General features: G+C 45.3%; 1 protein-coding gene across 1 annotated transcript in view; it reads right to left on the bottom strand.

Annotated features, from left to right (window-relative positions):
• LONP2 (lon peptidase 2, peroxisomal) overlaps window positions 1-10,069 on the bottom strand; it is a 49,287-nt gene extending 39,218 nt beyond the window's left edge. The window contains exons 1-5 of the mRNA XM_015586892.2: window positions 9,788-10,069; window positions 6,519-6,650; window positions 5,236-5,358; window positions 2,481-2,644; window positions 1,074-1,168 (exon numbers count right to left, since the gene is read on the bottom strand). Coding sequence (XP_015442378.1) covers window positions 1,074-1,168; window positions 2,481-2,644; window positions 5,236-5,358; window positions 6,519-6,650; window positions 9,788-10,054 — 781 coding nt within the window. The 5' untranslated portion in view covers window positions 10,055-10,069. The remainder of the gene's footprint in view (window positions 1-1,073; window positions 1,169-2,480; window positions 2,645-5,235; window positions 5,359-6,518; window positions 6,651-9,787) is intronic.
• Window positions 10,070-12,055: the final 1,986 nt, after the last annotated feature.

Below are 12,055 nucleotides of genomic sequence, written 5' to 3'. Positions count from 1 at the left end.
CCGAGATGCTGCGCAGCGAGCAGCCCTCCCGTGACGGGCGCACGGGAGCTACACTCTCCAGTGCAGACAACGCCCGGCAGAAAGTCCCCTGGCTGCTGGCATGTGGACGGTCTCCTTCCCTGGTTGGAAAATAACAATCTCGGAAGCTAAGCAGGGTCGGGCCTGGTTAGTACTTGGATGGGAGACCACCTAGGAAGATCGGGCGCTGTAGGCTTAAAAAACAAACAAACTAACAATTGCTTGGCCCTGTTTTTGTATGTTCTTGATTATTTTTGTAAAGAATGGGAGTCAGCTCTCTCTTCGAATAAACAGTTTGCCCCCAAATCTCTACGATTATATTGTACAGGCCTGGTAAAAATTCGTAGTTAGAAATTAACTTCACTATATGTGTTGGACGAGTGGGGAGGAGAGGAGCCTGAGAGCAACTTACTAAAGGCGAATAATCGAACCTGTCATTTTTACATTCTCAGTTCACTGCACTACATACACACTGCATCGCTCTTCTTAGTTAAAACCTTGCCACACAGAAAAATCCCCAAATTTCAAAGACTCCCGTTGTCACTGAGTTACCCCGATGTCCCTCACATTGTACACAAGTTCCACTGTCAAAGGAGAAAAATAACGGGGCTGAAGCTGTCATGAACCTCCCGATGACGCGAACACCCTCAAACATACACCCACGTGGAAGCAATGAGAGCAGAGCGCCGGCCCAAGGTCACGGAGCAGGGCCCTCGCGGACCCCACAGCCTAGGACCCCCGCGCTTCAAAGGCGGGCGCTGCAGGGGCGTGACCTGCGAGAAGACTGTCGGAACCCGAGTGGTGTTGAGAAACACACAGTTCACTAACACGGAAAACCCTTCTTTTTCTAAAATCAGACAAAAGAGACCTTCACGTAGCACCTTCTTAACCTGGGTGATCTCAAGACCTAGGTGACATAAGTTCAGTCTCTGAGTAATTTACATCAGGAACTAACGCAACAGTAAGATAATCGATGGTGAGTATTTCAACAGAATGCGCATGAGTTTTCCAAGTGACAATTAGACTGAAGAAAAGGTGTCATTTTGTTGGCTCACCAGTTGTACTTTTGTTCCAAGGAAGTTCCACCATAAGTTCTAAATAATTTCTAGTCAGAGCATATTCTGGCATTGACTGAGGCATTTTTTTGAGTTATTGACTGAGTCATGTTTTTGAGTCTGTAGGTAAAGAATACATAACAAACACGTTCAAGAATGAAGAATTCCATAAAAACAGAAAAAGCAAGCTTATCTCCATTTCTTGGCCAGATATACACATTTAATTAATCAAATCTAAGACAGTTTTTAAAAATCTACTTAATAAAACATTTATTTTGTTTGCAAATATGTTACGATAAAACAAAATATACTTATAAAATAAAAATAGATAGATACCTGCAAACTGGGGACGGGGGTGGGGAACACTATGCCTGAGTCTGTCCTGGAAATACGGCCTTATCACTGTGTCTCACAGGGAGAGTCTCGAGTCACATTACCCACTGATTTACTTGTAACAGTAAGGTTTAAGTGCCTAACCATGCATAAAACAGTAATTATATATATATTTTTACACCAGAGATAAAGTCAGCTCATAAAAGCAAGCTAACGTCGGATATTTAATAAAAAGTGCAACTTCTCAAATATATGCAGTGATTAAAGTCTTCTGTACACCACGGATGTGCTACATTCGTGAACGAAGGTCAGAGTCAATATGCAACATCCCTTAACTACACTTACTTACTTACTCTTAACTGGGAGCCTCAGAAAGTCAAATCTTTAGTTAAGGTCATTATAATTCCTAATAAAAGGAAATGCAATTATCGTGATAATGTTACAAGTACGTGAAGACAAAACTGGTTTTCCATTTAATTCAGATTACCCAGAAAATGTAATCAACACATATACTCTATTCCGTCATCAAGGTTTCCCTGTCATTTCTCTTGTATGAAGAGACACCGACAGTCCCTGCCCTCTAGAGTTTGTGATCTGAAGGAGAAACCAGGGACCTGAGATGCACACAACGTGCTGGGCGAACGTGTCCAAACTCAGGGTGGCCCACTCGTTCAGACAACGAGAGGCAGCTGTGACAGTGGTCACCGCCTGTGAGGCGCACCACACACTCCGCATCTCAGAAGAAGGTTCGGGACAGGGGTGTCAGCTCAGGAGTAACGAGAACATGTTAAGGATCAGGTTCTGGGTGACGAAGGGAGAGGGAAAGGCATTCCACAGATCGCCGGTCTCCCCCGAGAATTCGGGAAGCTGCGGAAGGCGAGTGGACAATGCAGAGATGAGATGGGCAGAGCGGACGGCGCCCACGGCCGCATTAAATGTGAGAAAAGGAGAAAGATCAGAGTGTCGGAAACAAATCGGTCTGTGATCCTAAGTGGCACACGTGTGGCCACGAGAGACAACTTAACATTCACGAGCAAAGAGCAAACCCTACGGAACGGGCAGCTTCCAAGTCACCGTTTCATCTCTTTGACGCAGACTCTGTGGGCCTGCTCCGGCATGCTGGATGCTCGGATTTTTTTCTCCAGCATGATGATGTCGTCGTTATCTTCATCCTCATCCTCGTCCTCCAAAGTGCCGGGGATGTGTGTGACCCTCCTCAGAGGGCGGATCGCTATGACCTGAGGCAGACAGTATGAGCGTCAAAGCATGTCAACATAAGCTGGAAACGGAGTCTGTAACTACACAGAAGGCTGCAACTGACGGCCAGAGTCTAACTCTTTAGGGACTGAAATCCAGAATGATAACTGAAGGGCACGGGCGCAGGTGAAGGCAGCGGAATTTAAAAAGCAGATCAAGGTCAGGTGGCCACGGCTCTTCAGCATGTGCTCCCAGCGCCACGCGAGAGGAGAAATTCAAGGAGCCGGCTACCGGAAATAAGGTGCGCATCCTGGGATCGCCTTTCTTTGAGCTACCGCTGCAGCCACTGTTGTCTTGATACACATGAGCGCCCGCCATTTCGTAACCGAATGCACCTCGTTTTCCGTCCTACATCACATTTCCTAACTTCTCCACCGCTGGCTCCGTTCTCTCTGACTCTCACACACAGAAGTTGTCCTTTTGAAGCACCTGCTCTCACCTCTGGTCCCTTCCGGCTAAGTGCACGCTCTCTATTCCCTCCTGCGATGTTCTGCTTCCCCAACAAGTAGCTCTCACCGCCACTCCCCCTCTTCCTTACCAATCACTTTGGTGATGTGGGCTTCGCGCTCTGGCTTTTGTCTCTATCAGGCTGAAATTTTCTTTGAAATCCAACAACCATATTTGAAACAGCCATTAACAGCGGTCCCCAACCTTTCTGGCACCAGGGACCGGTGCTCCTATGCGAATCTAAGGCCTGATGACCTGAGGCGGAGCCGAGGCGGTGATGCTGCACTGGGGAGCGGCTGCAGATACAGATGGAGCTTCGCTCGCTGGCCCACCGCTCACCTCCTGCTGTGCGGCCCGGCTCCTAACAGGCCACAAACTGGTATCGGTCTGCAGCCCGGGGGTTGGGGACCGCTGTTTTAAAATGACCTATGTGCTCTTTTGAAATTCTCAATCATCAACATAATAATTAAACTCCAGCCAATATTGGAGCAAAATGAGATACCAGTATTTAATTCAAAAGCCTCAGGATTTATTTTTTAACCTATGAAATTACCTATTTAATACATTCGGATATAAACAGTTAAAAACACAAAGCAGTAAACAAAAATGTAATGTTATAAAAACAGAAGTAACAAGTTTCTACTTTCATTCTTACATATGTTTAGCAAATAAGATTAATAAAATACTTTAAGGTATGAAAAACTTAAAATGAATTTTAGAAAGCGATATTAAAAAAAGGACCTCACTTATTTCACTGTTGGGACGAAAGTACTTTATGCAGATTCACCCCCAATGCGGACAGAGCACGTCTCGGCTCTGAGGGGAAGGATGAGATCGTCTAGGCTAACCCCAAATGTTACCCTGTTTCCTAGATTTTCAAATAACCACCGCTTGTTTGATAGCTTCCTGGAGCAATTCTGAACAACGTTCTTTCTGCGCAGGGGAAACATGTCCTGAGCGCAGGCTGCGGCTCTGCGTCTCCCGATGCACAGCGCGCAGCCAAAGCGAGTAACCGCATTCACGACCTGGTTTCTCGCCAGAAACCATTCGGATCCGGGCTGTTTTGCCTGAAACGGCGTGGCGTCCTAGACGCTAAACCCCGGAGCGGCTTCTCCCTCTCTCTCGTTTCCCTCCTCGGCCTACTTTCCTGCTGCTTCTCAGTCTCAACAGGGAGGGAGGCTTCACTTCACTGATGACCACCATCAAGCCTCTAACGCTGTTTTCAACCCCTCACTTCATCTCTGGCAGCCTCTGAACTGTCATGTCCCCTCCTGTCCACTTCCTGATCTTAGCTCTGCCCAACAACAGGAACATCAACAGTGCCAGGCAGACTCAGACAGACCCCACCCCGCAGGGAAGGGTAACGTGTGATGATGATGAAGGCATCACCAACCAGTGGGCGAGTGGAAGGTATTCAGTGACGTTAATAACTGTGGAGAGTCAGAAATGAGATCTTTGGCGGGGAAACGTTTACAGGGCAAATTCAATTACATACGGGGTGAAGAGCTAAATATTTTTTAAAAATCGACTGAAGGAAAACTAAAAGGAAAGGGATATTTATCAAATTATTGGAGGATGGAGGACTCTAAGCTTCGAAGACAGGGAAAGACTAACAGTTGGACTAAATGAAAATGGAAACTTTATAAATTAAAAACAAAAAAGCCAAGTTATGGCGCAACACAGGGATACAGTCCTTGCAGGAAACAATTTTGTAGTATGTTAGTATTAAGTCTCCTTGAAAAGTTATACTCAAAGACACTCGTGGCGGTTGTTTGCTGATTTTTAAAATACAGAAAACACTGGAAACAACGCACAGTGTTTGGCAAAAAAAGAAATGGCCTGGTCAGTGATCTCTTTTGATGATTACCGAAACAAGGCCAGAGGATGAGAAAATGTTTACATGCTTAGAAAAAAAAAAAAGATCCAGGACCAAAGGGAGACAGGGCAAAATTCAAAATCCGATCGGTAACCTGAGAGGTAAGAGACAACGAACTATTTTTGTTTTTTGTTCCTTTCTTTATTCCATTTTTTTCTTCAAAAAAAGAAAAAAAGAAAAGAAAAACTGCATGTCACATCGCTAAACACAACTGGGAACCTGAACAAATAGCTTAGAAGAAATACTTACCCGCTTCTCGTCATCTTGCTTGTGTTTTCTGGTTTTCTGAAGCAATTTCAGGCCCTCGATTTGCCTGACGAGCAGTGGTATGGTCATCTTGAACCGTTCCTCCAGACTCACGGCGTCGAGAATCTACGGAAACGAGCCAGTCAGCAGCCTCTCTCTCAGAAGCACGTGCCCCAAAATCAAGACAGCAAGAGTCATAAATCGTTAAGTGAGCAGACGATCCCCTCGGTATTCACAGCTACACTAACGGCTAACACGCCCAATCAGGTATAGTAAATAAGTGAGGTTCCCTGACATGGAGAGCAGAGTCCTAGAAAAGCCAAGAAAAAAACGTGCCTTGAGTTTTCATTTAAAAATGAAGCCATGTGTATCGTCCCAAGAGCAAAAACGAAATACATTTTATGTCAACTCTCTGTTGACGTAAGAGAATTCTTCTCTTAAGGCCCAAAATGTGTCTATATATTAGGCCTAAACAAATTCTAGGTTTAAAATATCAAAGTTTACATACACACTAGAAGCTCTTTTAAGCCCACCACCAGCATGTCCGAGTCGCCGACGTGCCCCGTTCCCTCGTGTGACAGGCTGTTGGTGCCCACCGCCAAGATGCTCTGGCGCCTGCTCCTGCCAGGCCAACTGGATTCTTGTTTATACACGACCCGTCTGTATCAGCTGCACTTGCTATTGTAACCACTGGATTTAAGTGTTAAATAAACTGATACAGTAAGGAGGGTTGTTTCAATGAAAACTAATGTAAATCTTCCAGGAAGATTCAATAAAGCAGAGGGCTTAACAGTGCTAGAAAAATAAGCGTGCGAGAACTTTTATGGTTTGGGGGGAATATGCAAATCTAAGATTTTGCACTTGGATTATTTTTCAAGTGTCTTTAAAACTCCTTTCACTTTAAACTGAAAATCACAGATAATGCATCACAGGTGTGGTTTACATAAGACACACCGGGAATTCTAATAAAGTGGCCGGTACGCACGGGAAAGGTCACAGCTCCACGTGTTTGAAAAAGTGTGACAAAATATATGTAGATGTTTAGGTTAAATTAAATATCTACCTTTTCAAAATTATTCTCTGCTTTAACTTCTTCCGTAAACTGACAAACTACTGGTACTGATCATGCGAATAAAGCATACAAAAATGTAAAGGCGCCCCCTTCGAAAGTCACCTTGAGTGTCAAAGCAGCGGAGCTACGTGGGGGGTCTCCAGTGCCTCTTACCTGACCCCCCAAATGTACTCACGATCTAGGCCGCTGGGGTGGGGTGGGGGGTGGGCTGTACCTGCAGCTTCTCCTTGTCGCTCGTGCGGATGATGGCTGTCAGGATGTCCGGCAGAGCCTCCCTTGGGAGGCTGTCTAAGAGGCGTCTCAGCTTAGCGACTGCCGGGACGGACATGTCCAACATGTCCACCAGCTATAAGGGACAAACAGACGTTTCTGAGATCTGGCATGGTTTCGCACTTAACAAGTCAGACTGTCATACAGGTTCCGTGTCTGGGCTCCAGAGTCTGTTTCTGAAAGATCACTGATTATAACAGTGCAGACATTTTACAAGCCTCAAATGAAGGGAGAAGTATTTTCAAAAGGTCAATTAGAGTGAAAAGCAAAAATGGCTCAAAAACAGATAATACTAATGTTTATAAAAGGCTTTGTAAATTTGTGACTTTATTTTTAATTTTATTTTGAAAAAATATTAAAATTTATAGAAAAGTCGCAAAAGTACAATAAACTCCTATTAGCTTTCCCCTGAATTCACCAATTTTTAACATTTTGCCACATTTGCTCTCTCTTTCTACACACGCACACGACACACACAACACACATACACAAAACATACATACTATTATTGCTGAATATTTCCAAGTAAGGTGCAGTCTCTTTCATGATCACAGTATAATTATCAAATTCTGGAAATTTAACATAGTTGATGCCATGATGTTAACCATTCGGTAGCTGAAATCCTGTTTTTAGATGCGTTGATTAACTAGAACCTGAGCGCTGAAGTGAACGGTTTTTATAGAAGCGACTCCCCGGGCGCAGAGCTGAATTAAGTGACTGTGCTTTTGGGGGTGGAGGAGATGGCCAGGGGAAATGTTGAGAGGGGTAAGCACGAGGCCTGCTTTCCGCACGGGGACGGTCCTGGGGGCCACTGGCAAAGGGGCTCCTTCTTTGGGGCACGTGGCAGGACCGCTTTCTCGCATCCCCTGAATCGATAACGTAGCTATGAGTATTGTCTTGACCCATGAAACATGGGGGGAAGTGACAGTTCCTTCTGGGCGGAAGCGTTAAAAGCCACCGAGAACCTGGCCACACTTCCTTTTCCTGCTGCTGCAATGATGGAAGCATGCTGAGGTCGGTCTCTAGCCCGCCTGGGCCCTAAGTGACGCTGGCGGGTAGATCGCCACGCCCGTCAGTTTGAGGCATGAAGGGTGAGTGAGCAACGCTCCTGCGTTATGTTATGTGACTGAGATTCTGGAGCATACTCGACACAGCAGACCTTAGCCCGTACCGGCTTCTTCACAAATGGCAAACCAAATCCTCGTTTAGCCATCCTAATAATACGCTAGTAATAACCAAACCTCTCCAAAAACACTGTGATTCAGGAACCTGTCCATCGCCTGACTGAGGTCAAAGGCACTGACACACAGTTATGTTCAAGGTGGGAGAAGCGGACAATAACATTTGAAGACTTTCTCCTGGGAATTCATCCGAAGACACTAGAACAGTTAAAACTCATCCCCTGCGCACTTCACGGGGTACAAACCATTTGCTGGACATACTCTGATGCTCAGTACGGGACGGCTAAACAGGGGTGAATTCGAGTTTGGCGGGGAACACAGACCTGTAGGACAGTACACTGAGATACATTATGGCATTATGGTACAGGGATAAGCATAAGGGACTGTGGAGGCGCTAGGGGAAGCATAAATCAAATTTGAAGATTCCGAGAAAAGCACTCCCAGCAGAGAGGACAGAAGGCAAAGCCGTCAGAGACAGGACACAGGGCGTGACGCTCTTTGATGCGCGGTGTGGCTGGAACCACGGGCACCAATGGCCGGACCCGGGGCTGTGAAGTCCTTACCGCTCTGCTGAGCAAGCTGGACTCTGCCCACAGCCAGGGAAGTCACCTGCTCAGGGGAGACACGTGGCCGGCACTTAGAAAGGCTCGGTGAGCAGGGCGGGTCAGAGAGGGAAGAAACTGGAGACCAGTTAGGGAGATACTGAGAAAGGCTGCTGACCGCGGGCCGCACAAGCAGCTGTGGACGGGATGAAAGAAAAGCATTAATTGAAAACGATCTTAATGTCTAAAAAGAGGAATCATGACACCAGGGTGTCCCGATCCGTGGATTTCGTAGAAGTTCTGAATGTGAAAATTAGACGGGGATACGAAAACACCAGACTGAGTATGGACCGAGACCGGAAGACAAGCCAAAACTAAATTAGATAAATGACGGTAGGAAAATATACGGTGATGTTCCTCTCTGAAAATTCCTTTAATGCCTTTACAAAATCTTGACCTGTTTAAAAGTTTGTTGATTCAAAGTGGGGAGAAGTAAAAAACCAGATGCCGGAAGCTGCGAAGCCGCGTCGGGCAGAGGAAGCACGACCCAAGGGCTGTCGCCCAGGAGAGGGGAGAGGAACTGTTCCTCGCTCCATGCCCTCGTTCCCAAGCAGCACGTCACTTAATTCAGTTCTCAGGCTGAGGTTTCTTCCTTCCGCATAAATTCCTCCTTTCAGCCCTCACAGAAGTTATAGCTCCAAATCTTCTATTTTTCTTTCGTCATCCACCACACTAGAAGCGTCACTTCGAATGCCACATCGGGCACGATGGCCACGGGCTGGGAACGGGCCCCACACGCTTTTCAGGGACCAGCGGTGTTTACCGTCAGGACCTAGAGGCGCCGCTCGGCCCCCACGAATCCAGCTGTCGTCATCGGGTTAGTACGTCGACAGAAAGTAAAGACTACATTTTATCATTTATTCCAACAAGGTCTGACACCACATGGGGTGACGGGAGCTTTTTCTGTCCTACCTAGAGTTAACCCAAAAAGCCTAGAATTAAGAAGTCAAATACACCTAACGTGCACCTCCCACCCGGCATTCTAGTGGCCCTAGGTTTAGACGACACTCAAACTCGAACTACCCTGGGCTTACTCTTCCACAGTGACTGCCAGGTAACATGTGACCTTGACTCCTGAACCAACATAACTCATACAATTCGGTGCCTAGAGAGTCTAGTAACAAACAGCTTCTGTGCAGTATTCTAATTTTTGAAATTATTTAGGTTCAATAACGATCTGGTTTGGAGATGCTGGATATTACAAGGAAAGCTCTAGAAATAGCCTTTGTAAAAATATTAGAACGAGTTGGCTCATGTGTCTTAGAACGATATAGGTACAATCCCAGGCAAACGCAAGCTGAAATGAATATATTATAATCTATTATTAAATCGTTTAAACGTGCTGCCCTAAAACCACCCAACAAGTTTATCTCTTAGGGCAGCAAAGGAACCGAGGGAAAAGTTTCAAGGAATGAATGAAGGCGACTCACTTGCACGGCGTACTTGTAGAACTGCTCCGACAGCTCGCCCAGCTCCGCCCTCGTCTTGCAGGTGCTGGGGAATTCCTCCAGCCGGTCCAACTGCTCCACTTCGGCAACCGGGTACGGCTTCTCCTTCAAGACCTGTACGATCTGGAAGCGGCACAGGCCCGTGACCAGCAAGGTGTAGTGGGGCTTTGGCCAGTTACTACCCACGACCTGAACTGCGAGCGCGGCCGTCCCGATCCTGCAACACACACACACACATGGTGTCGGCATCACAAGTGTTCCATCTGCCAGCACAGAAACAGCTGCCTTTTCTGAGACGTTAGTTAAAAAGCAGAGAATGTTATTGGTCTAGTTCATTTAGCATCAAACACATGGTCTGTTAAGTCACTGTGGGGCAAAGCGGGCCATCTTATTCTAATTAGCAACCCTTTTAAGAATTAGGTAGAAATTCCTAAACATTTGCATTATTGAAGCATAAAAGACATAAAAGCGGTTGACGATTACATAGCTTAAATTAATTCTGCCAACTAGGAATGAGGCAATCTTATACCGGAATAAACATTAGCACTGTCAACAGATTTAAATGTAAACAGCAAGACATAAATCAACCTAGGAAATCTCCGTTCCAATATCAGTTTGCTACTAACATCAAGTCTGGATTTTTCCGCAATCAATCTATGAAACTGCTACATATCTACCTTACCACAAACGGATGTCAAATCTGTGAATTAACACATATGCCCTTGAATACTGGATTTCTAAACGTGGGTTTAAATACCAGGGGCCACACACTGTCGCAGACTGAGGCGAGTTAAAGACCCACATACATCTAGCAGGTATGGACCTAACCCTGTTCTAAGTGGTAACTGCCTCACCTGATACTAGTTGAAAAAGTTATATTTTATTTAAATCTTAGCTTCTTATCAAAACACACAATCCTGACCAAGTCAGGATTAATTCACAGAAGGGCAGTCTCATCCAAACTAAGGCAAACTTATACAAAACAGAAAGATCAACATTCAGAAGACATTTCCAGGTCTCAAAATAAAATTGCATTTTCTCCCTTGGGTCATAGAAAAGGTTACAATTTCGGAAAAGAAACTAGAATTAGAGGGACTAGTGCTCTTGACAGCCTGGGAGAAAGCTGAGACGAGAATACTGCCCCCGCCACCCCAAACGTGCTGACTCGCAGACAGACACAGCACGTGGCACCTTAGCGAGTTCGCTTGCTTCTGTATGTGGTTGATGCGTGACCACTTCCTTACGAGTTATCTGTCCTCTGGCCACCTTTGGCAACCCTCTGCACGTACTTCACTGAGCTGTGTACATCCTCCTTTACCACCTTCCCAGTCCTATCATGTGTGCAGGGGATAAAAATCGATTTAAACGGTAACTTAACCCAAAGGTTAAGAAGATAATTTGCTGGAGAAGAAAAAGATCTTATGCTTTAAAAACCTGAGATGATGTGGCCATTACCTATTATTGAGTAATTTGTGTTGTGGCTGGTTTTCTTCACTCATTAATCAATAGTAGATTACATCTCCCATTTCCTGAAAACAAACTCAGATTGTGTGAGAAATGATTAGAGACCAATTAGAGACTGCACTCACTGCAGATGACATTCATCAATGCTTACACAATGCAGAAAAGAGTTCACAGCTCTGTCTATAAGAAGTATCAACAGAAACCGGATCCCTCACCTGTGGGGTTTACGAACTGGAACCAAGGAGAAAGCAGAGGGAGATTTAATTATTTGGCTACATCGCTGATTTAAAATAGGACTAAAAATGAGTTTTTTGATAAATCAAAGAACTTTTGCTAACTGGTAAAGGAAGGTGTTCCAAACTGAAGAGACTGTTGCATTTCCGTGACGCTTCTCCGAAGGAGACAAAATAGAGAGAGGTTTTAAATATACTAATTGGTTCTTCCTTGAAATCATTTATACTCGACTAGGATGCACCCCTCGCAAAGACACACATGCTCTATGAAACGGGAGATTCTGTTTCAAGCCAGAATAGAAACAGAACCTGACGGAAGACATTTTGGGTGAAAGGTTTTGTGAAGAAAAGCCCCTGTTTAATGTTATTTTAGACAAATTCTCTCGCATACTGGGCTTTAGGTTTCACCTCGGAGATACTGTAGGTTCAGTTCACGTTCACAATAAAGCGATCATTGCAGTAAAGCGAGTCGCACGTTGTTCGGTCACCCAGTGCATGTGACAGTTGTGTTTACACTACGCTGCAGTCGATTAAGTGTGCAGTAGTGTTGTCA

This window comes from Pteropus alecto, unplaced genomic scaffold (assembly GCF_000325575.1).
Source record: "Pteropus alecto unplaced genomic scaffold, ASM32557v1 scaffold123, whole genome shotgun sequence".
NCBI lineage: Eukaryota > Metazoa > Chordata > Mammalia > Chiroptera > Pteropodidae > Pteropus > Pteropus alecto.
This window is presented reverse-complemented; position numbering and strand designations above follow the sequence as displayed.